Source organism: Xyrauchen texanus, chromosome 18 (genome assembly GCF_025860055.1).
Source record: "Xyrauchen texanus isolate HMW12.3.18 chromosome 18, RBS_HiC_50CHRs, whole genome shotgun sequence".
NCBI lineage: Eukaryota > Metazoa > Chordata > Actinopteri > Cypriniformes > Catostomidae > Xyrauchen > Xyrauchen texanus.
In genome coordinates, this window is record NC_068293.1 from 31,987,495 (window position 1) to 32,012,750 (window position 25,256).

The 25,256-nt window shown below is 42.4% G+C and overlaps 1 protein-coding gene across 1 annotated transcript in view; it reads right to left on the reverse strand.

Moving 5' to 3' along the window:
• Positions 1 to 1,620: 1,620 nt before the first annotated feature.
• LOC127658823 (putative methyltransferase-like protein 21E) overlaps positions 1,621 to 25,256 on the reverse strand; it is a 24,977-nt gene continuing 1,341 nt past the window's right edge. The window contains exon 4 of the mRNA XM_052148362.1: positions 1,621 to 1,634. Coding sequence (XP_052004322.1) covers positions 1,621 to 1,634 — 14 coding nt within the window. The remainder of the gene's footprint in view (positions 1,635 to 25,256) is intronic.

The window sequence follows — 25,256 nt, forward strand, 5'->3', positions numbered from 1 at the left end:
ATATGCAGAAGAAAGTCATAACCATCTTAAATGGCATGAGGGTGAGTAAATCATGAGAGAATATACATTTTTGGGTGAACCCTTTAATTTATTTTTGTTCAGAGTATGAGAAAGTGGGGTAAGACTTGAATCTAGCAATCTAAATTTTTTGCCACATGACCACATACACTCACCTAAAGGATTATTAGGAACACCTGTTCAATTTCTCATTAATGCAATTATCTAATCAACCAATCACATGGCAGTTGCTTCAATGCATTTAGGGGTGTGGTCCTGGTCAAGACAATCTCCTGAACTCCAAACTGAATGTCAAAATGGGAAAGAAAGGTGATTTAAGCAATTTTGAGCGTGGCATGGTTGTTGGTGCCAGACGGCCGGTCTGAGTATTTCACAATCTGCTCAGTTACTGGGATTTTCACGCACAACCATTTCTAGGGTTTACAAAGAATGGTGTGAAAAGGAAAAACATCCAGTATGCGGCAGTCCTGTGGGCGAAAATGCCTTGTTGATGCTAGAGGTCAGAGGAGAATGGGCCGACTGATTCAAGCTGATAGAAGAGCAACTTTGCCTGAAATAACCACTCGTTACAACCGAGGTATGCAGCAAAGCATTTGTGAAGCCACAACACGAACAACCTTGAGGCGGATGGGCTACAACAGCAGAAGACCCCACCGGGTACCACTCATCTCCACTACAAATAGGAAAAAGAGGCTACAATTTGCAAGAGCTCACCAAAATTGGACAGTTGAAGACTGGAAAAATGTTGTCTGGTCTGATGAGTCTCGATTTCTGTTGAGACATTCAGATGGTAGAGTCAGAATTTGGTGCAAACAGAATGAGAACATGGATCCATCATGCCTTGTTACCACTGTGCAGGCTGCTGGTGGTGGTGTAATGGTGTGGGGGATGTTTTCATGGCACACTTTAGGCCCCTTAGTGCCAATTGGGCATCGTTTAACTGCCACGGCCTACCTGAGCATTGTTTCTGACCATGTCCATCCCTTTATGGCCACCATGTACCCATCCTCTGATGGCTACTTCCAGCAGGATAATGCACCATGTCACAAAGCTCGAATCATTTCAAATTGGATTCTTGAACATGACAATGAGTTCACTGTACTAAAATGGCCCCCACAGTCACCAGATCTCAACCCAATAGAGCATCTTTGGGATGTGGTGGAACGGGAGCTTCGTGCCCTGGATGTGCATCCCACAAATCTCCATCAACTGCAAGATGCTATCCTATCAATATTGGCCAACATTTCTAAAGAATGCTTTCAGCACCTTGTTGAATCAATGCCACGTAGAATTAAGGCAGTTCTGAAGGCGAAAGGGGATCAAACACAGTATTAGTATGGTGTTCCTAATAATCCTTTAGATGAGTGTATATTGTAAGGGCCAATTACATACAGCTGTGAGGGAAAAGTGGTACGATTTTTAAGCAACAAACTGTTTTTTGCATGTCAAAGTATTTATTTATTATTTCATGGCAGGTAAAATTATTTTGATGTCAAAGTAAACCTATGCATGTACAGTATATGAAACAGTAAAGTGTGTTTAGTGACAGCGCAAGGTGTTTTTTTTTTTTTTTTTTTATCTTTATTTAATAAGAAATACAATTTACAGACCCAAATCTACAGAGACACAGCATGCTTATACATTCATCCTCACATTCATACCCCAACAACATACATGAGAAAAGGTTATAATAAACATAGAATATTATTCCATTTTTTGTTATATTCATCTAATTTATTGTTACTTTCTGCTATTATCTTTTCTAAAAGAAGATGCGACCTTATAACATTCTTAAAGTAACCTAAACACAAGCATGATGATACTTTTGTTTTAAAAATAAACACTTTCCCCATTAATAAAATGGTATTTATCACAAGCAAACTACCTGTAAAAAGACCAAGTACAATAGTTTGAGGTGTTATGGTAAATTCCATTCTAGCCGTCTTTAACCAAACTTGGACACTTGACCAGAATTTATATACTACAGGGCAAAAGTAAAATAAATGCCATAGGTCTTCCTCTTCTTCCTCACAAAATCTGCAATATGGATTATTTTCAATGTGATATATATATAACATTTTTTTAGTTGCAATTATCTTGTAAAAAATTTTTAGTTGTAATATTCTTGAATATGAATCTACAGTAGTGTTATAAACTGATCTAAAATACTCTTTCCATGGAATTGATACATTAATTTCATCTTCCCAGTACTGACAGACCCTGTGAGGAAAAAGTGCAAATCCTGCAGAATATAAATTCCAATTGTAAATTATTTTATTTATTTTTATATTATGTAACCATTTCCAGCATCGTACTTTTGGGAGACAAACCAATTGCTTGTGTTTATTTTGTATTTTTTGTTTCCAGCCAATTGGAATTGCTGAAACAATCTGATTGTATCGATACAAATCCAAACATTCATTAAATTGTATTGAGAAATCATAAAATGAAATAATGTGACCAGATGTATCTAAAAAGTCATTCACAAAGATTAAACCATTTTGAATACATATATTCCACAAAAGTGGTTGGTCTCCTATAGTAATTTCAGAGTTCATCCATAATATCTGATTCTGCATGTCATCTGGAGTATCAGGAGGATGGTACTGGAAATTCAACCATTCTTTAAGTATGTCTTTAAAAAAGGAGAAAGTTCTTTTAATTGATTCTGAAATATTTCTTTGATATGTAATGATTTTAGTTGAAAAAAGGAAATAAATCCGAACCAAAGAAATAAAAAAATGTATATAATCTTTTACTGGTAAGCCATTGTCTGTGATTATATATTTTATTAACCCAAGAAGCCTTTATCGAACTATTCATTGCTTGAAAATTTTTTAGATTTAGTCCACCATTTTCATATGAATTGTATAAATATTGTCTCTTAATTTTATCTGGTTTACTATTCCATAAAAATTTAAAAATATTTTGTTCAAAGCATTTAACAAAGGACGTGTCAGGAGTTGGAAGGGTCGTTATTAAATAAACAAATTGGGGGATTACCAATGAGTTAATCAATGTGACCCTACCTTGTAATGTAAGTGAACTACTCCTCCATCTACTTTTTGCATTTTTTTATCGTAGTTATATTTGACAATATTTTTGAAATTGTCTGATATGTGAATACCTAAAATATCTACAGAGCCATTTGTCCATCTAATAGGGGCCGAACAACTTAACTTAAAATCTGTACCATTTATAGTCCCTATTCTCAATATATGGCACTTCTCAAAATTTGGTTTCAAACCTCATATTTTAGAAAACATATTTAGATCTGTAATCAAGGCTTCCAAAGTAGATTGTTTTGATTGTATAAAAAAGGTTGCATCATCAGCATATATTAAGTAAGTAAGTTTTGTCTCTATGCCATTAGGCTTCAAACCTATGATCTCTATATTCTTTCTAATTTTAATTGCTAATATTTCAATACATATCAGGAACAGATATGGTGACAACGGACACCCCTGATGAACCCCTTGTGTTAGGGGAAATCCTGTAGATAAATGCCCATTATTTATAACTCTACTGATGGTGTGTTTGTAGAGCGTTTCAAACCATTTAATAAAGTTCTCTCCAAAATTAAAATAACGAAGACATTTCTTAATAAACTCCCATCTAACTTTATCAAAGGCCTTTTCAAAATCCGCTATAAATAATAATCCTGGCTGTTGAATATCTTTATAAAAATCTACAGTGTCAAGTATCTGTCTCAAATTGTCACCAATAAAGCTTCCTTTTATAAACCCTACTTGCTCATTCCCTATAATACAATCAATTCCTTTTTTCATTCTTAATGCAATGCATTTGGAAAGAATTTTAGTATCACAACAAAGCAAGGTCAAAGGCCTCCAATTTCTTAAATACATAGGATCTTTAAATTTACCATTTGGATTTTGCTTTAACAGTAATGATATAACTCCTTCTCTTTGGGAATTAGATAATGTTCCTTTCTGAAATGAATAATTAAATGAGTTCAACAAAGGTTTCTTTATTTCTAAAAAAAAAGTCTTATAAATTTCAATTGGAATACCATCAATTCCAGGCGATTTCCCTGGTGAAAAAGAATTGATAGCCTCCACTAACTCCTGCTCTGTTATTTCCCCCTCACAGCTTAACTTTTGGGAAGCAGAGAGCTTAGGAACGTTGTCTGAAGGGAAGAACTGTTCAGTCACGTGTTCAATCACATTACTTGGATGCTGTAGTTCTTCCTCTTTAGAGTATAGAGTTTTGAAATATTCCATTTCTTCCTGTAATATTTCTTGTGAGTTTGTTACCAGAACATTATTTTTATATAAACTTATGATATTTTTTTTTGCCTGATTTCTTTGATTCAGTTTTAAAAATAGGGTTGTACATTTTTCCCCATTGTTCATCCAAGTCGCCTGTGAATTAACAATAATTCCCCTCACACGTTCATAATAGAGGCTCTCCAGTTCCTCTTGTTTTCCTTTTATCCGAAGCTCATTTTCCACTGTATATTTTTTGTCTATAGCTATATGTAGTTCATTTATTTCATCTATAATTTCCTTTTCTTTTTTTAAATTTATTTTTCGTTTGTATGAGCTCATTTTAATTGTATGTCCTCTGAAAGAGCATTTAAAAGCTTCCCAAATATTGTGTGGATTTGAAGAATTTTCATTATTCTCAAAAAATTCTTTGATGAATTTTTTCGTTGTAGTAATAAACTCATCATCGTACAGAAGTGACTGATTGAATTTCCAATAACCTCGCCCTTTAGAGTATTGTGAATTATTTATCTGCAAGCAAACTAGAGCATGGTCTGATCTTAAACGATCAGAAATATAGCATTTTATGGTTTTAGGCACCAATGAAAAGGAAATGAGAAAGTAGTCAATTCTACTAGCTTGCCGCCCTCTGCGCCATGTATACCTTATTGTATCTGGGTTTTTAAGTCTCCAAATGTCCACAAGGTCTAACGATGCCGTAAGTTCTTGAATTTCTTTGAGTGCATGCGGATGATTATTACACTTATTTAACCCAAGACGATCTTTTCTCATGTCTAAACAGTATTAAAATCACCGGTTATTATAATATGATTATTTTTTATTCCATTAAGACAATCACTTATTCCATTAAAAAAACTTGCATTGTCCTCATTAGGGGCATATATAGGCTATTAACTAAAGTTATTCGCAAATTTAAGATAGTTACTTCTATTATTATCCATCTACCTTCTTTATCTTTATTTATAGAATGCATTGTGTAATCTGCATTTTTTTTATAGAATCATTACACCTCTACTATTACTAAATCCATGATTAAAATAAATATCTCCTCCCCCTTCTGACTTCCATCTCAATTCGCTTTCTAATTTTGAATGTGTTTCTTGCATGCAAATAATATGCATATCTTTCTTGTCGTTCAGCCACGTAAAGATCTCGTTTCGTTTGGAGACATTTGCCAGACCATTACAATTATATGTCAAGATTCCAAAATTACAGCTTTCCATCAAATTTCTCTTGATAGTTTAAATACTCTTCATTAACATAATTATTCCTAACCTTTTCTCGACTCACACACACACATTCACACACAACACAACATACATAAACCTGTAGAACAAACAAAACATAATCTTCAAATTTAATCTTTCCCATCCACACTCTACCCTTCTCCCAACTAATAACCTAAATTAAATTCCTATCACCAGCATTAAACCCAAAAAACATTTAACAATAACTTGCTCACATTGTATAGAAAATAACGAACTAAAAACCTGAAAATCCAAAGAACCGCTCAAGTTCTGACACTTTATGTTCCCATGACAACATTGCCTCAATGACGTCATCACGGAACGCCGTTATTTACCTTGGGACCACCCGTTGCACCGCTCATCTCCCCATATAACCAGTATGTTATTTGTTTGTCTTTGTATAAACGACCATCGAGCTTGTCAATCGACAGCCTAGTTTTTTTTATTGTTCTTTCTTGCCTCCGCCATTATGGGATATAGGAGCTTCCTCCGCTTTACTATCTCTACGGGGAATTGGTCACTGATGGAAAATTTGGACCCTTTAAGCTCCTTTCCTCTTCCCATTACGACAAGTTTCTTTTTAAGGTCCACAAATTTGGCCACCACCGGACGGCGCCCCTTTTTGTTTTGTCCAAAGCGGTGCACTCTAGAGTAGGCAATGGTTTCAACCTCTCCATCCCAGCGGAGTAAAGTTAGTTTTGTTTTCGATATTCCCCACACATTCACCGGAAAATGCCAATACCTCCAAAATTACTTCCCCCCTAAAAAAATAAACCGTATTGCTGCTAAAAAGGCAAAGCTAACAATGTTGCACAAGTTTAATCTTCAGTATTTTCGTTCTATATAATAAACACTGCCCTACAAAAGCCGCCGCAATGTGAATTACGCCGGAGAAGCTCGCTCTTGACAGAGATGCGAGTTAAGGGACCGTGTGGAAAGTGCACTTTTTCTTCGTTTCTAACTATAACGCAGAGGGTGTGTTTTTGTAATAGCTTGTTTATTTTAAAGGGCCCGTTGAAATGAGACCAGTGCAGTTCGATAGAAGGCTTCAGTGAGCATCTTTCTCAGCCTTGTTTTGCCCTTTCTTATGGAAAAGGGTATTCATTTGATAATAGCTTTGTCCATCAGGGAGACAGACATCAAACCAGTGTCGTTCAGTCGAGGAGGACAGGGGACAACTTTCACAACATCTCCTTTTACCCCTACTGGCCGAAATGGGTATTGCAAGTCCATGTTAACATTCTTTTTTTGTAATAGCTTTGTCCATCAGGGAGACAGACACATCAAACCAGTCTCATTCAGTAGAGGACGACAGGGGACAACTTTCACAACATCTCTTTTTACCCCTACTGGCCGAAATCGGTATTGCTTGTCAAAATTACATTCTTTTTTTGTAATAGCCTTGTCCATCAGGGAGACAGAGACATCAAACCAGTCTCATTCAGTAGAGGAGGACAGGGGACAACTTTCACAACCTCTCCTTTTACCCCTACTGTCCAAAATGGGTATTGCTTGTCAAAATTACATTCTTTTTTTTGTAATGGCTTTGTCCATCAGGGAGACAGAGACATCAAACCAGTGTCATTCAGTAGAGGAGGACAGGGGACAACTTTCACAACATCTCCTTTTACCCCTACTGTCCAAAATGGGTATTGCTTGTCAAAATTACATTCTTTTTTTTGTAATAGCTTTGTCCATCAGGGAGACAGAGACATCAAACCAGTGTCATTCAGTAGAGGAGGACAGGGGACAACTTTCACAACCTCTCATTTTACCCCTACTGGCCAAAATCGGTATTGCTTGTCAAAATTACATTCTTTTTTTGTAATAGCTTTGTCCATCAGGGAGACAGAGACATCAAACCAGTATCATTCAGTAGAGGAGGACAGGGGACAACTTTCACAACCTCTCATTTTACCCCTACTGGCCAAAATCGGTATTGCTTTTCAAAATTACATTATTTTCTTGTAATAGCTTTGTCCATCAGGGAGACAGAGACATCAAACCAGTGTCATTCAGTAGAGGAGGACAGGGGACAACTTTCACAACATCTCCTTTTACCCCTACTGTCCAAAATGGGTATTGCTTGTCAAAATTACATTCTTTTTTTGTAATAGCTTTGTCCATCAGGGAGACAGAGACATCAAACCAGTGTCATTCAGTAGAGGAGGACAGGGGACAACTTTCACAACATCTCTTTTACCCCTACTGGCCAAAATGGGTATTGCTTGTCAAAATTACATTCTTTTTTGTAATAGCTTTGTCCATCAGGGAGACAGAGACATCAAACCAGTGTCATTCAGTAGAGGAGGACAGGGGACAACTTTCACAACCTCTCATTTTACCCCTACTGGCCGAAATCGGTATTGCTTGTCAAAATTACATTCTTTTTTGTAATAGCTTTGTCCATCAGGGAGACAGAGACATCAAACCAGTGTCATTCAGTAGAGGAGGACAGGGGACAACTTTCACAACCTCTCATTTTATCCCTACTGGCCGAAATCGGCATTGCAAGTCAAAATTAACATTAATTCTTTTAATAGTATTGTCCATCAGGGAGACAGAGACATCAAACCAGTGTCATTCAGTAGAGGAGGACAGGGGACAATTTTCACAACCTCTCATTTTACCCCTACTGGCCGAAATCGGTATTGCTAGTCAAAATTACATTCTTTTTTTGTAATAGCCTTGTCCATCAGGGAGACAGAGACATCAAACCAGTGTCATTCAGTAGAGGAGGACAGGGGACAACTTTCACAACCTCTCCTTTTACCCCTACTGGCCGAAATCGGTATTACTTGTCAAAATTACATTCTTTTTTTGTAATAGCATTGTCCATCAGGGAGACAGAGACATCAAACCAGTGTCATTCAGTAGAGGAGGACAGGGGACAACTTTCACAACCTCTCATTTTACCCCTACTGGCCGAAATCGGTATTGCAAGTCAAAATTAACATTCTTTTTTGTAATAGCCTTGTCCATTAGGGAGACAGAGACATCAAACCAGTGTCATTCAGTAGAGGAGGACAGGGGACAACTTTCACAACATCTCCTTTTACCCCTACTGGCCAAAATGGGTATTGCTTGTCAAAATTACATTCTTTTTTTGTAATAGCTTTGTCCATCAGGGAGACAGAGACATCAAACCAGTGTCATTCAGTAGAGGAGGACAGGGGACAACTTTCACAACCTCTCTTTTTACCCCTACTGGCCAAAATGGGTATTGCTTGTCAAAATTACATTCTTTTTTTGTAATAGCTTTGTCCATCAGGGAGACAGAGACATCAAACCAGTGTCATTCAGTAGAGGAGGACAGGGGACAACTTTCACAACATCTCTTTTTACCCCTACTGGCCAAAATGGGTATTGCTTGTCAAAATTACATTCTTTTTTTGTAATAGCCTTGTCCATCAGGGAGACAGAGACATCAAACCAGTGTCATTCAGTAGAGGAGGACAGGGGACAACTTTCACAACATCTCCTTTTACCCCTACTGGCCAAAATGGGTATTGCTTGTCAAAATTACATTCTTTTTTTGTAATAGCTTTGTCCATCAGGGAGACAGAGACATCAAACCAGTGTCATTCAGTAGAGGAGGACAGGGGACAACTTTCACAACCTCTCATTTTATCCCTACTGGCCGAAATCGGCATTGCAAGTCAAAATTAACATTAATTCTTTTAATATTATTGTCCATCAGGGAGACAGAGACATCAAACCAGTGTCATTCAGTAGAGGAGGACAGGGGACAATTTTCACAACCTCTCATTTTACCCCTACTGGCCAAAATCGGTATTGCTTGTCAAAATTACATTCTTTTTTTGTAATAGCCTTGTCCATCAGGGAGACAGAGACATCAAACCAGTGTCATTCAGTAGAGGAGGACAGGGGACAACTTTCACAACCTCTCCTTTTACCCCTACTGGCCGAAATCGGTATTACTTTTCAAAATTACATTCTTTTTTTGTAATAGCATTGTCCATCAGGGAGACAGAGACATCAGACCAGTGTCATTCAGTAGAGGAGGACAGGGGACAACTTTCACAACTTCTCTTTTTACCCCTACTGGCCGAAATCGGTATTGCAAGTCAAAATTAACATTCTTTTTTGTAATAGCCTTGTCCATTAGGGAGACAGAGACATCAAACCAGTGTCATTCAGTAGAGGAGGACAGGGGACAACTTTCACAACATCTCCTTTTACCCCTACTGGCCAAAATGGGTATTGCTTGTCAAAATTACATTCTTTTTTTGTAATAGCTTTGTCCATCAGGGAGACAGAGACATCAAACCAGTGTCATTCAGTAGAGGAGGACAGGAGACAACTTTCACAACCTCTCTTTTTACCCCTACTGGCCAAAATGGGTATTGCTTGTCAAAATTACATTCTTTTTTGTAATAGCTTTGTCCATCAGGGAGACAGAGACATCAAACCAGTGTCATTCAGTAGAGGAGGACAGGGGACAACTTTCACAACCTCTCTTTTTACCCCTACTGGCCAAAATGGGTATTGCTTGTCAAAATTACATTCTTTTTTGTAATAGCTTTGTCCATCAGGGAGACAGAGACATCAAACCAGTGTCATTCAGTAGAGGAGGACAGGGGACAACTTTCACAACCTCTCATTTTATCCCTACTGGCCGAAATCGGCATTGCAAGTCAAAATTAACATTAATTCTTTTAATATTATTGTCCATCAGGGAGACAGAGACATCAAACCAGTGTCATTCAGTAGAGGAGGACAGGGGACAATTTTCACAACCTCTCATTTTACCCCTACTGGCCAAAATCGGTATTGCTTGTCAAAATTACATTCTTTTTTTGTAATAGCCTTGTCCATCAGGGAGACAGAGATATCAAACCAGTGTCATTCAGTAGAGGAGGACAGGGGACAACTTTCACAACATCTCCTTTTACCCCTACTGGCCAAAATGGGTATTGCTTGTCAAAATTACATTCTTTTTTTGTAATAGCTTTGTCCATCAGGGAGACAGAGACATCAAACCAGTGTCATTCAGTAGAGGAGGACAGGGGACAACTTTCACAACCTCTCTTTTTACCCCTACTGGCCAAAATGGGTATTGCTTGTCAAAATTACATTCTTTTTTTGTAATAGCTTTGTCCATCAGGGAGACAGAGACATCAAACCAGTGTCATTCAGTAGAGGAGGACAGGGGACAACTTTCACAACCTCTCTTTTTACCCCTACTGGCCAAAATGGGTATTGCTTGTCAAAATTACATTCTTTTTTTGTAATAGCCTTGTCCATCAGGGAGACAGAGACATCAAACCAGTGTCATTCAGTAGAGGAGGACAGGGGACAACTTTCACAACATCTCCTTTTACCCCTACTGGCCAAAATGGGTATTGCTTGTCAAAATTACATTCTTTTTTGTAATAGCTTTGTCCATCAGGGAGACAGAGACATCAAACCAGTGTCATTCAGTAGAGGAGGACAGGAGACAACTTTCACAACCTCTCTTTTACCCCTACTGGCCAAAATGGGTATTGCTTGTCAAAATTACATTCTTTTTTTGTAATAGCTTTGTCCATCAGGGAGACAGAGACATCAAACCAGTGTCATTCAGTAGAGGAGGACAGGGGACAACTTTCACAACCTCTCTTTTACCCCTACTGGCCAAAATGGGTATTGCTTGTCAAAATTACATTCTTTTTTTGTAATAGCCTTGTCCATCAGGGAGACAGAGACATCAAACCAGTGTCATTCAGTAGAGGAGGACAGGGGACAACTTTCACAACATCTCCTTTTACCCCTACTGGCCAAAATGGGTATTGCTTGTCAAAATTACATTCTTTTTTTGTAATAGCTTTGTCCATCAGGGAGACAGAGACATCAAACCAGTGTCATTCAGTAGAGGAGGACAGGGGACAACTTTCACAACCTCTCATTTTACCCCTACTGGCCGAAATCGGTATTGCTTTTCAAAATTACATTCTTTTCTTGTAATAGCTTTGTCCATCAGGGAGTGTCATTCACTCCCTGATCATTCACTCCCTGTTCTTTTTTTGTAATAGCCTTGTCCATCAGGGAGACAGAGACATCAAACCAGTCTCATTCAGTAGAGGAGGACAGGGGACAACTTTCACAACCTCTCATTTTACCACAACTGGTGTTTTTGTACAAACTGTAACTTATTTATATTACTATATGATCATTGATTTATATCAACGAGAAAAATTGACAAACAATGCAGAATTTGTAAAAAGTGATGTATAAATAAAGGACACTTGACTTGATATGGAATTGCATATTAAAAATGTACCTTATGTTGTTAAAAAGTTCAGAGATTTCACCCCAAAAATTGTCACAACAAAAGCCATTTTTACAGAAATTGTGTTTATGCAAAGACATAGGAGGAGATTAAACAAAACTGATCACACAACATAAAACATAAAAGAGTAAAAATGATCTTTTTACAGTTACAATTTCAAACGATTGTGTAGTTTTTAACTACACAATACACACAACCACAGCATTTTCTTAAATTTTCGAATGTCTCTTTTTGGAATGTTGACACAGACAGAGTGGTACCACCTTTCACAGTTGCTGCACTGAATCTGGTGAGGGAATATTGTGAAAATTAAACTTAAATACTTTTATATTACATATAACATAATAAGTTACAAATAAACTTTTGTAATTTTTTTTCATACTACATGAATAATAATAATATTATTTTTAACTTGAAAACATGTAATTAAATAGTAATACAATGTACAGTACAATAATTAAAATATTTGATCTTTATTTACATAATAGAAAAGTAGTACTATTATGTAGTACTACTATTATGTAGTACAATGTTTTGCTATAACATTATAGCAAAATAACATTTGCTATAATGTTATTTCAAAGTTAACTGCATACTAATTACATAATTATCTGCATACTAATTATGTAAGTGCTTTTATTTAATTTAAAAATTGAGATGTATGTCTAATACCAAATTTAATAAGAAAATGTACATAGAAAATGACACAAACCCATGTGTTCAGACCCACATGTCCAACAGGAGACTCTTGTCCACAAAAGGAGCAGTGATCCTTGGGGTTGAACACTGTAATTACATTTTTCACAAATCAGTGCTCTATTTTAACTGTTCTGATTTTTAACAGACAGGTAGACAGATAGACAGATAGACAGATAGATAGATAGATAGATAGATAGATAGATAGATAGATAGATGGATAGATAAGTATATATAGTTAAAAAGTGCATCCAAATCAATTGCAAATTTTAAAGTAAATTAATGGTTTATATATTGTGGTCTCTTAACTGTTAATGTATAAATAGATTACTATATACAAATAGTGAGATCCTTTTCAGGGTAGAATATAAATATTTTAATTAGGTCATATGTAAAGACTAAGATAATGTTTGTTGACAACTTAAGTAAATAATTCTCACTGTACATTAGCTCATGGAGAACTATGACAGTTACTTATGGTTAGTACGTTCTTGACATACAGTATGCGCTTTAGTTTATAGTTAAATTGTAGTTTATATATTGTATCCTCTACATTGTTAATATATTAATGGGAGTTTTATACTGTACAGAGTATGTTCTTTCCCCTATCCCTAACTCTACCACTAAACCTAACTGATGTATTTTAACGTTATCTCAGGAGAATTTGGATCTATTTTTCCTTTTACATGTACCTTTACTTGTATTTGCATACACATAAAAACATAATATATATTATCAAATATATTTTCAAAATAATCCCTTCAATGTGCCAATATATGGTTTTATGTCTATGATTCATGCATTTGTAACCATTTTAAGGACCATTTAGTTGTAGTGCAGTTAATGTCCTTTAAAGTTTTTAGATTTTCAACTATTCTGAAGGGATAACACTTTGCGGATCTCACATTAAAAAAAGCATTAAAAAGTGATCAAACTCTTGATATATTAGCTAATTAAATAAATGTAATTAAAATAATCTTGCTATTCTAATTACATTGATAAGAAAAAAATCAGTAGGTGTATATATCCTCTTCTTAATATATTAACAATGTACCTAATGAAATATATGAAATGTGAATTAACGTCTAGGTTACGTATGTAACCTCCGTTCCCCGATGGAGGGAACGAGACGTTGTGTCAGAGAAGCGACACTAGGGGTCTCTCTTGAGCTCGATATTCACCTCTGAACTATGAAAAAAGGCCAATGAGAGTTGCATGTCCCGCACCCGGACATACGGGTATTGAAGCAGCGCAAATACGGGAGTTCATTCAGGATTCTTCTGAGGAGCCGAAATGGTCCAGCCACAACAGTGGCTCTGCTCAGCGACGTGGCAGGGGAGACACAACGCCTCGTTCCCTCCATCGGGGAACGGAGGTTACATACGTAACCTAGACGTTCCCCTTATGTCGCTCTCTCCACGTTGTGTCAGAGAAGCGACACTAGGGGTACACTTATAAAAGTGCCATGCGCTGAGCCGTGTACGTGAACTGCTGATACAGGAGCGAGCAGGTATTCTTACGTGCAGTACGACCAACTGTATCAGGCTGCACATACCCTTCCCCAATGCCCCATTTAAGCCATCAGGATTCCTTATCATTACCCTGGAGGGGGGAACAAGGTGCTGGCCGCCAACCTGGGAACTGGCCAAGCCTGGCCGAGCCTCTTTTCTCTCTATGTTTCTCGCATAGAGCAACTAAGGCAGGGGCCCTTACACGCATTGAGGGAAGGGGGTCTTAGCCCTTATTCAGGGCGGAGAAGACCCTGTGGAGGCCTCACCTACCCGAGAGGGGAGGCAAGTTTAAGTGGCAAAACCATCAGAGACCTGACTTAGGGCCTATGTGGAAAAGTTGTTGCGGTGGTGGATCCAGTCTCATAGAGGGGGGAACATACAGCACGGCAACCGAGGCAGCCATGACTGCCTAAGGGAAACATGGGAGTCCGCTCGCCAGAGGGGACAGAACCGTGGTGTTACACACAGGGGGAGTCCGAAGGAGGCCTTACCTGTGGAGCACCTATACCAGTACAGGGTAGCTTGCGGTACCACGCAGTGGCTTGGGTCGGCGAGTTCCTCCGCTGAACTGTGACCCACGAGGGCTAGGGAGGAATCAACCAGTGTCCCAAACCTGGGATCTCATGGGAATGAAGGCGCACTGTTTCCCCTGGTTAGGGGAAAGGCGCTAGGCACCCGGTCAGATCGTGGGCGTGCTACCGAGTTCTCACGGGCTCGGTACCAGAGAAAACACGGGACGATACTGACTCAACTCGGAGATTGTAGAATCTCGCAAAAGTGTTAGGTGTTGCCCAGCCCGCTGCTCTACAAATGTCTGCTAGGGCAGTGCCCCTAGCCAGTGCCCATGAGGACACAACACTCCTGGTGGAGTGGGCTTGGACCCGCAAGGGGGCACGGACTGGGTGTGATAAGCCAGGGAAATGGCATCGACAACCCAGTGGCCGAAGTCTCTGCTTGGAGACAGCGTTCCCTTTCTGCTGTCCCCCAAAGCAGACGAAGAGCTGCTCAGAGCATCTGGTGCTCTCTGTGTGCGGTCCAGATAAATCCGTAAAGCACGTACTGGCCACAGCAGTGAAAGGACTGGATCTACCTCCTCCCGGGCAGCGCTTGCAGGTTCACCACCTGATCCCTGAAGGGTGTGGTAGGAACCTTGGGCACATAGCCCGGTCGCGGTCTTAGGTTCACGAAAGTGTCTGCCGGACCGAACTCCAGGCAAGCGTCGCTAACAGAGAATGCATGCAGGTCCCCGAACCTCTTGATGGAAGTGAGCGCGATCAGCAGGACGGTCTTGAAAGAGAGGGCCCTGAGTCCAACAGAGTCAAGCGGCTCGAAGGGGGTCTCTGGAGTCCCGTAAGGATGACCGAGAAATCCCAGGAGGGGAACAGGTTAGGCCGGGAGGGAGTTATCCTCCGGGCACCTTTTAGGAACCTGACGATTAAGTCGTGCTTACAAAGAGACTTGCCGCCTACCGTGTCGTGGTGGGCCGCGGCAACGTACACCTTGAGGGTGGAGGGGACAGCCTCCTCTCCAGCCTCTCCTGAAGAAACACGAGCACTGACCTAACTGCGCACTTCTGCGGCTCTTCGGCTCGGGAAGAACACCAGTCCGCAAACAGATGTCACTTTAGAAAGTAAATATGCCTGGTAGAGGGGCTCTGGCTTGATTGATTGTATCTATGATGGTCGAAGGTAGGCCGGCTAGATCTTCCGCGATCCCATCCAAGGGCCAGACGTGGAGGTTCCAGAGGTCTGGGTGCGGGTGCCAGAGCGTGCCCCGTCCCTGAGAAAGAAGGTCCTTCCTCAGGGGAATTCGCCGGGTCCGAAAACCAAGTCCGGGTGGGCCAGTAAGGGGCTACCAGAATGACTTGCTCCTCGTCCTCCCTGACCTTGCATAGCACCTGTGCAAGAAGGCTCACTGGGGGAAATGCGTACTTGCGCAGCCCCGAAGGCCAGCTGTGTGCCAACGCTGCCTGCCCCGAGGGGAGCCTCTGTCCGGGCATACCAGAGCGGGCAGTGGGAGGTTTCTTGGGAGGCAAACAGGTCTACCTGAGCCTTGCCGAACCGGTCCCAAATCAGCTGGACCGACTGGGGTGGAGCCTCCACTCTCCGCCAGGCAAGCTTTGTCTTGACAGCGCGTCCGCTATCACATTGAGGTTGCCGGGATGTGAGTGGCGCGCAGTGACTTCAGTCGCTGCTGACTCCAAAGGAGGAGTCGACAGGAGAGCTGTGACATGTGGAGGGAGCATACTCCGCCTTGGTGGTTTATGTAGGCTATGACCGTGGTGCTGTCTGTCCTGACTAGGACGTGTTTGGAAGAAACTTATGCAGGGCCAGAAAAACAGCCAGCAGCTCTAGGCAGTTGATGTGCCAGCGCAGCGGTCCTCGGTTCCACCATCCTGCGGCTGCGCACCCATTGCACACGCACGCCCCAACCCAATTTGGAGGCGTCGTTTGTGACCAGAATGCGTCGGGACACCTGCTGCAAGGGTACTCCTGCCCTTATAAAGCAGAGGTCTGTCCAGGGTTTGAAGGTTTGGCGGCAGGCAGAAGTTGTGCGTGCCGCGGCGCCATGCTCGTGTCATTGAGACTGAGTCTAACTCCAGACCGAGAAAAGAGATGCTCTGGACCGGGAGAGCTTGCTCTTTTCCCAGTTGACCTGAAGCCCCAAACGGCTGAGGTGGCTGAGCACCTGGTCTCTGTGTGCGCATAGTAACTCTCGGGAGTGGGCCAGTATGAGCCAGTCGTCGAGGTAATTGAGTATGCGTATGCCGGCTTCTCGGAGCGGGGCAGGAGCTGCCTCTGCGACTTTCGTGAAGACGCGAGGGACAGAGACAGGCCGAAGGGGAGGACTTTGTACTGATACGCCTGGCTGTCGAACGCGAACCGCAGGAAGGGTCGATGTCGAGGGAAAATTGAGACGTGGAAGTACGCGTCCTTCAGGTCTACCGCTGCGAACCAATCTAGATGCCGGACGCCAGATAGAATTTGTTTCTGGGTGAGCATTTTGAACGGGGAGTTTGGACAAGGTCTGATTGAAAACTCGCGAGGTCCAAGATCGGTCGTAAGTCGCCGCCTTTCTTGGGTACAACAAAGTAAGGGCTGTAGAAACCCTTCTTCGTTTCAGTTGGAGGGACAGGCTCTATCACGTCCCTTAATAGAAGGGAGGCGATTTCTTCGTGCAGGGAATGGGCATGTTGCTCCGCGCACCCGGCAGGGGGCGGGTTCGTGACTGAGGAGGAGGTCTGATGCTGGCGTCCTCTGGACTCGTCTTTGGGGAACAGTCGTGAGGCTGAAGGCGGGGACACCGCGCCCATGGAGCCGGGACTGTTGAGGCCTGAAAGCAGAGTGCCGTGAGAACGGAATTTGAGGGCCATGTGCCCCAGAGATGAAGGAAATAGCTCTTTTATTGAGAATTTGGGTACCGCAGCCCCTGTTAAGGGGTGCGTCAAATGGAAAAACAAAGGATTGTCCTTCCGGCCCTCCACCGGGGACGGAGCGGTCTTACCACCTCCGGAGCTAACGCCTTGGGCTCTGGGTGCGTTGTCTCAGGAGCGCCTGGGAGCCTTCCGGGTCCTCGAGGGGGTCCGTGAGACAGGGGCGTGCACTTCCCGCGGTTTGCTCGACGCTGGGGCTGAGAGCTGGGCCCGGGTTGAGGCGGAGCAGGAGCTTGTCTTCTGGCCGCGGGAGGATGCCCTCGGTGAGCAGACGGGGCATGGGCCGTGGCGGCTGGCTTGCGGTGAGGCATGATGTGAGAGATGGCCTCCGTCTGCTTCTTTACCGTGGACAACTGCTGGGCAAAGTCCTCGACGGTGTTGCCGAAGAGGCCGAACTGGGAGACAGGGGCGTTGAGGAAGCGAGTCTTGTCGGCTTCATGCATCTCGGCCATGTTCAGCCACAGTTGATGTTCCTGGACCACTAGCGTGGCCATCGCCTTCCGAAGCGATTGCGCTGTGACCTTTGTCGCTCTCAGGGCAAGGTCGGTCTTTGAGCGCAGTTCCTGCAGTGTTTTGGGGTCAGGGCAACCCCTGTGCATGTTGCATATTGCCTTGGCTTGGTGGACCTGCAGGAGGGCAGAAGCGGCGCATCCGGCGAGGCTGTGAGCGGGCGCCCAGACCCCAGGGACCAGTCGTCCAGCCGTGATGGCTGTGGGGAGGATGGAGGGTTCCAGTCCAAGCCCACGCTGTTGGCTGCCCGGGAAAGCATGTCGGTCATCTGTGCGTTGGCCTCAGCCTGGGCATGCAGGCCCGAAAGCGGCAGCCCAGGGGAGTCCTCAGCATCAGATACCACGCCCTCCGATGGCGCGGCGAGCTCATCTGCTTCCATCGCAAAAGGGTCGGCAGACTGGCTGTGAGGCGAGTCGCTGCCACCTCGAGCACGGACGGGAATCAACGAGCGTGCTGGGGTGCGGGTGTACCCGGGCGGAGCTGCACCCGCTGCCATCCCCAAATCGCCTCCATCGCCAGCCGCATCGTCCTCAATCCCGTGTGAAGAAGGAGCAACACGGGGGGGGCAGCTGGAGTGGCTTGCTCACGGTTGTAAGCAAGCCGCGATCGCAACGTTGTCATGGTCATGTTCTCGCAGTGAGAACATGAACCATCCACAAACGCAGCCTCGGTGTGATCGCTACCCAGACACATGAGGCAACGCCTGTGGCCGTCTGAAGTGGAGAGCACTCTACCGCATCCAGGAACAACACAGGGGCGGAAAGGCATCTTTATAAAGACGCGTCCTTAAAAGGACGTTCAATGCCGCTGTGTTTTGCTCTTTTAGAGGAAATTACTCTTTTAAATAAAATCACTCTTTTATAAAAAAAAGAACTCATGAGAGATCTTTATTATTCTGCACTATCGATGCCTCAGGGGCAGGAATGCACAGCTGCTGTTGTGCGCCGTAGAATCCAACAGCATGCAGCAGAGGGATAGCAGGAACTCGGTGTATAGTATTGTTACTGAAATGAAGGCAGCGAAGGCAGACGAGGAGAGCGGATCTAAGTGCAGAATTATTTTATTGATAAAGCAACCAAACAAACACAAAGGAAAAACCCTCAATAGGGAAAAAACATAAGACTAGAAAAACACGGGCAGGGTAAACACACCAGGCTAACAACATTCAAGGATTGACAAAGACACAACAAAGAACCAGGGTATAAATACACAAGGACAGGATGATTACAAATGATAAACAGGTGTGAACAATGACACAAAATGGCAGTGATGACGGCAGGTGGATTGTGGGAAATGTAGTTCTAAACAATAGACTAGTGAGACACAGAACACAGGGCAGAAAACAGGGGAATGTGACATAGCTCCCTCAAAGGAGCGGCTTCCAGACGCTCCTCAGAAAAAAGAAAAAGGGAATACTCCAAGAAAAAACAAAAAATCATCCAAGGAGAGAAGGGGGGCAAACAGACAGACCAAGGGAGCACAAGGGGCAAACAGGAAGTCCAAAGGGGCACAGAGGGCAGGCAGGAAGTCCAAGGGGGCACAGAAGGCAGGCAGGAAGTCCTGGGGGGCACAAAGGGCAAGGACAAGTTCAGGAGGCCTGGGAGCTGGCCACAGGGCAGGGACCAGTTCAGGAGGCCTGGGAGCTGGCCACAGGGCAGGGACCGGTTCAGGGGGCCTGGGAAGAGGCCACAGAACAGGGACCGGGTCAGGAGGCCTGGGAGGAGGCCACAGGACTGGAACAGGGTCAGGAGGCCTGGTAGGAGGCCGCAGGACAGGGACTTGGTCAGGAGGCCTGGGAGGAGGCCACAGGACGGGAACAGGGTCAGGAGGCCTGGGAGGAGGCCACAGGACAGGGACTGGGTCAGGGGCCCTGGGAGGAGGCCACAGGATAGGGGCCGGGTCAGGAGGCCTAGGAGGAGGCCACAGGTCAGGAACAGGGTCAGGGGCCCTGGGAGGAGGCCACAGGACAGGGGCCGGGTCAGGAGGCCTGGGAGGAGGCCACAGGACAGGGGCCGGGTCAGAGGTTGTGAAAGTTGTCCCCTGTCCTCCTCTACTGAATGATACTGGTTTGATGTCTCTGTCTCCCTGATGGACAAAGCTATTACAAAAAAAGAATGTAATTTTGACAAACAATACCCATTTTGGCGAGTAGGAGTAAAAAGAGATGTTGTGAAAGTTGTCCCCTGTCCTCCTCTACTGAATGACACTGGTTTGATGTCTCTGTCTCCCTGATGGACAAAGCTATTACAAAAAAAGAATGTAATTTTGACAAGCAATACCCATTTTGGCCAGTAGGGGTAAAAAGAGATGTTGTGAAAGTTGTCCCCTGTCCTCCTCTACTGAATGATACTGGTTTGATGTCTCTGTCTCCCTGATGGACAAAGCTATTACAAAAAAGGATGTAATTTTGACAAACAATACCCATTTTGGCCAGTAGGGGTAAAAAGAGATGTTGTGAAAGTTGTCCCCTGTCCTCCTCTACTGAATGATACTGGTTTGATGTCTCTGTCTCCCTGGTGGACAAAGCTATTACAAGAAAAGGATGTTATTTTGAAAAGCAATACCCATTTTGGCCAGTAGGGGTAAAAAGAGATATTGTGAAAGTTGTCTCCTGTCCTCCTCTACTGAATGACACTGGTTTGATGTCTCTGTCTCCCTGATGGACAATGCTATTACAAAAAAATAATGTAATTTTGAAAAATAATACCGATTTCGGCCAGTAGGGGTAAAAGGAGAGGTTGTGAAAGTTGTCCCCTGTCCTCCTCTACTGAATGACACTGGTTTGATGTCTCTGTCTCCCTAATGGACAAGGCTATTACAAAAAAGAATGTTAATTTTGACTTGCAATACCGATTTCGGCCAGTAGGGGTAAAAAGAGAAGTTGTGAAAGTTGTCCCCTGTCCTCCTCTACTGAATGATACTGGTTTGATGTCTCTGTCTCCCTGATGGACAAAGCTATTACAAAAAAGAATGTTAATTTTGACTTGCAATACCGATTTCGGCCAGTAGGGGTAAAAAGAGAAGTTGTGAAAGTTGTCCCCTGTCCTCCTCTACTGAATGATACTGGTTTGATGTCTCTGTCTCCCTAATGGACAAGGCTATTACAAAAAAGAATGTTAATTTTGACTTGCAATACCGATTTCGGCCAGTAGGGGTAAAATGAGAGGTTGTGAAAGTTGTCTCCTGTCCTCCTCTACTGAATGACACTGGTTTGATGTCTCTGTCTCCCTGATGGACAAAACTATTACAAAAAAAGTATGTAATTTTGACAAGCAATACCCATTTTGGACAGTAGGGGTAAAAGGAGATGTTGTGAAAGTTGTCCCCTGTCCTCCTCTACTGAATGATACTGGTTTGATGTCTCTGTCTCCCTGATGAACAAGGCTATTACAAAAAAGAATGTTAATTTTGACTTGCAATACCGATTTCGGCCAGTAGGGGTAAAAAGAGATATTGTGAAAGTTGTCTCCTGTCCTCCTCTACTGAATGACACTGGTTTGATGTCTCTGTCTCCCTGATGGACAATGCTATTACAAAAAAATAATGTAATTTTGAAAAATAATACCGATTTCGGCCAGTAGGGGTAAAAGGAGAGGTTGTGAAAGTTGTCCCCTGTCCTCCTCTACTGAATGACACTGGTTTGATGTCTCTGTCTCCCTAATGGACAAGGCTATTACAAAAAAGAATGTTAATTTTGACTTGCAATACCGATTTCGGCCAGTAGGGGTAAAAAGAGAAGTTGTGAAAGTTGTCCCCTGTCCTCCTCTACTGAATGATACTGGTTTGATGTCTCTGTCTCCCTGATGGACAAAGCTATTACAAAAAAGAATGTTAATTTTGACTTGCAATACCGATTTCGGCCAGTAGGGGTAAAAAGAGAAGTTGTGAAAGTTGTCCCCTGTCCTCCTCTACTGAATGATACTGGTTTGATGTCTCTGTCTCCCTAATGGACAAGGCTATTACAAAAAAGAATGTTAATTTTGACTTGCAATACCGATTTCGGCCAGTAGGGGTAAAATGAGAGGTTGTGAAAGTTGTCTCCTGTCCTCCTCTACTGAATGACACTGGTTTGATGTCTCTGTCTCCCTGATGGACAAAACTATTACAAAAAAAGTATGTAATTTTGACAAGCAATACCCATTTTGGACAGTAGGGGTAAAAGGAGATGTTGTGAAAGTTGTCCCCTGTCCTCCTCTACTGAATGATACTGGTTTGATGTCTCTGTCTCCCTGATGAACAAGGCTATTACAAAAAAGAATGTTAATTTTGACTTGCAATACCGATTTCGGCCAGTAGGGGTAAAAAGAGAGGTTGTGAAAGTTGTCCCCTGTCCTCCTCAACAGAATGACACTGGTTTGATGTCTCTGTCTCCCTGATGGACAAAGCTATTACAAAAAAGAATGTAATTTTGAAAAGCAATACCGATTTCGGCCAGTAGGGGTAAAAAGAGATGTTGTGAAAGTTGTCTCCTGTCCTCCTCTACTGAATGATACTGGTTTGATGTCTCTGTCTCCCTGATGGACAAAACTATTACAAAAAAAGTATGTAATTTTGACAAGCAATACCCATTTTGGACAGTAGGGGTAAAATGAGAGGTTGTGAAAGTTGTCCCCTGTCCTCCTCTACTGAATGATACTGGTTTGATGTCTCTGTCTCCCTAATGGACAAGGCTATTACAAAAAAAGAATGTTAATTTTGACTTGCAATACCGATTTCGGCCAGTAGGGGTAAATGAGAGGTTGTGAAAGTTGTCCCCTGTCCTCCTCTACTGAATGACACTGGTTTGATGTCTCTGTCTCCCTGATGGACAATGCTATTACAAAAAATAATGTAATTTTGAAAAATAATACCGATTTCGGCCAGTAGGGGTAAAAGGAGAGGTTGTGAAAGTTGTCCCCTGTCCTCCTCTACTGAATGACACTGGTTTGATGTCTCTGTCTCCCTAATGGACAAGGCTATTACAAAAAAGAATGTTAATTTTGACTTGCAATACCGATTTCGGCCAGTAGGGGTAAAAAGAGAAGTTGTGAAAGTTGTCCCCTGTCCTCCTCTACTGAATGATACTGGTTTGATGTCTCTGTCTCCCTGATGGACAAAGCTATTACAAAAAAGAATGTTAATTTTGACTTGCAATACCGATTTCGGCCAGTAGGGGTAAAAAGAGAAGTTGTGAAAGTTGTCCCCTGTCCTCCTCTACTGAATGATACTGGTTTGATGTCTCTGTCTCCCTAATGGACAAGGCTATTACAAAAAAGAATGTTAATTTTGACTTGCAATACCGATTTCGGCCAGTAGGGGTAAAATGAGAGGTTGTGAAAGTTGTCTCCTGTCCTCCTCTACTGAATGACACTGGTTTGATGTCTCTGTCTCCCTGATGGACAAAACTATTACAAAAAAAGTATGTAATTTTGACAAGCAATACCCATTTTGGACAGTAGGGTTAAAAGGAGATGTTGTGAAAGTTGTCCCCTGTCCTCCTCTACTGAATGATACTGGTTTGATGTCTCTGTCTCCCTGATGGACAAGGCTATTACAAAAAAGAATGTTAATTTTGACTTGCAATACCGATTTCGGCCAGTAGGGGTAAAATGAGAGGTTGTGAAAGTTGTCCCCTGTCCTCCTCAACAGAATGACACTGGTTTGATGTCTCTGTCTCCCTGATGGACAAAGCTATTACAAAAAAAGAATGTAATTTTGACAAGCAATACCCATTTTGGCCAGTAGGGGAAAAAGAGATGTTGTGAAAGTTGTCCCCTGTCCTCCTCTACTGAATGACACTGGTTTGATGTCTCTGTCTCCCTGATGGACAAAGCTATTACAAAAAAAGAATGTAATTTTGACAAACAATACCCATTTTGGCCAGTAGGGGTAAAAAGAGATGTTGTGAAAGTTGTCCCCTGTCCTCCTCTACTGAATGACACTGGTTTGATGTCTCTGTCTCCCTGATGGACAAAGCTATTACAAAAAAAGAATGTAATTTTGACAAACAATACCCATTTTGGCCAGTAGGGGTAAAAAGAGATGTTGTGAAAGTTGTCCCCTGTCCTCCTCTACTGATTGATACTGGTTTGATGTCTCTGTCTCCCTGGTGGACAAAGCTATTACAAGAAAAGGATGTAATTTTGAAAAGCAATACCCATTTTGGCCAGTAGGGGTAAAAAGAGATGTTGTGAAAGTTGTCTCCTGTCCTCCTCTACTGAATGACACTGGTTTGATGTCTCTGTCTCCCTGATGGACAAAGCTATTACAAAAAAGAATGTAATTTTGAAAAGCAATACCGATTTCGGCCAGTAGGGGTAAAAAGAGATGTTGTGAAAGTTGTCTCCTGTCCTCCTCTACTGAATGACACTGGTTTGATGTCTCTGTCTCCCTGATGGACAAAGCTATTACAAAAAAGAATGTAATTTTGACAAGCAATACCCATTTTGGACAGTAGGGGTAAAATGAGAGTTTGTGAAAGTTGTCCCCTGTCCTCCTCTACTGAATGACACTGGTTTGATGTCTCTGTCTCCCTAATGGACAAGGCTATTACAAAAAAAGAATGTTAATTTTGACTTGCAATACCGATTTCGGCCAGTAGGGGTAAATGAGAGGTTGTGAAAGTTGTCCCCTGTCCTCCTCTACTGAATGACACTGGTTTGATGTCTCTGTCTCCCTGATGGACAATGCTATTACAAAAAAATAATGTAATTTTGAAAAATAATACCGATTTCGGCCAGTAGGGGTAAAAGGAGAGGTTGTGAAAGTTGTCCCCTGTCCTCCTCTACTGAATGACACTGGTTTGATGTCTCTGTCTCCCTAATGGACAAGGCTATTACAAAAAAGAATGTTAATTTTGACTTGCAATACCGATTTCGGCCAGTAGGGGTAAAAAGAGAAGTTGTGAAAGTTGTCCCCTGTCCTCCTCTACTGAATGATACTGGTTTGATGTCTCTGTCTCCCTGATGGACAAAGCTATTACAAGAAAAGAATGTAATTTTGAAAAGCAATACCGATTTCGGCCAGTAGAGGTAAAATGAGAGGTTGTGAAAGTTGTCCCCTGTCCTCCTCTACTGAATGAAACTGGTTTGATGTCTCTGTCTCCCTAATGGACAAGGCTATTACAAAAAAGAATGTTAATTTTGACTTGCAATACCGATTTCGGCCAGTAGGGGTAAAAAGAGAAGTTGTGAAAGTTGTCCCCTGTCCTCCTCTACTGAATGACACTGGTTTGATGTCTCTGTCTCCCTGATGGACAATGCTATTACAAAAAAATAATGTAATTTTGAAAAATAATACCGATTTCGGCCAGTAGGGGTAAAA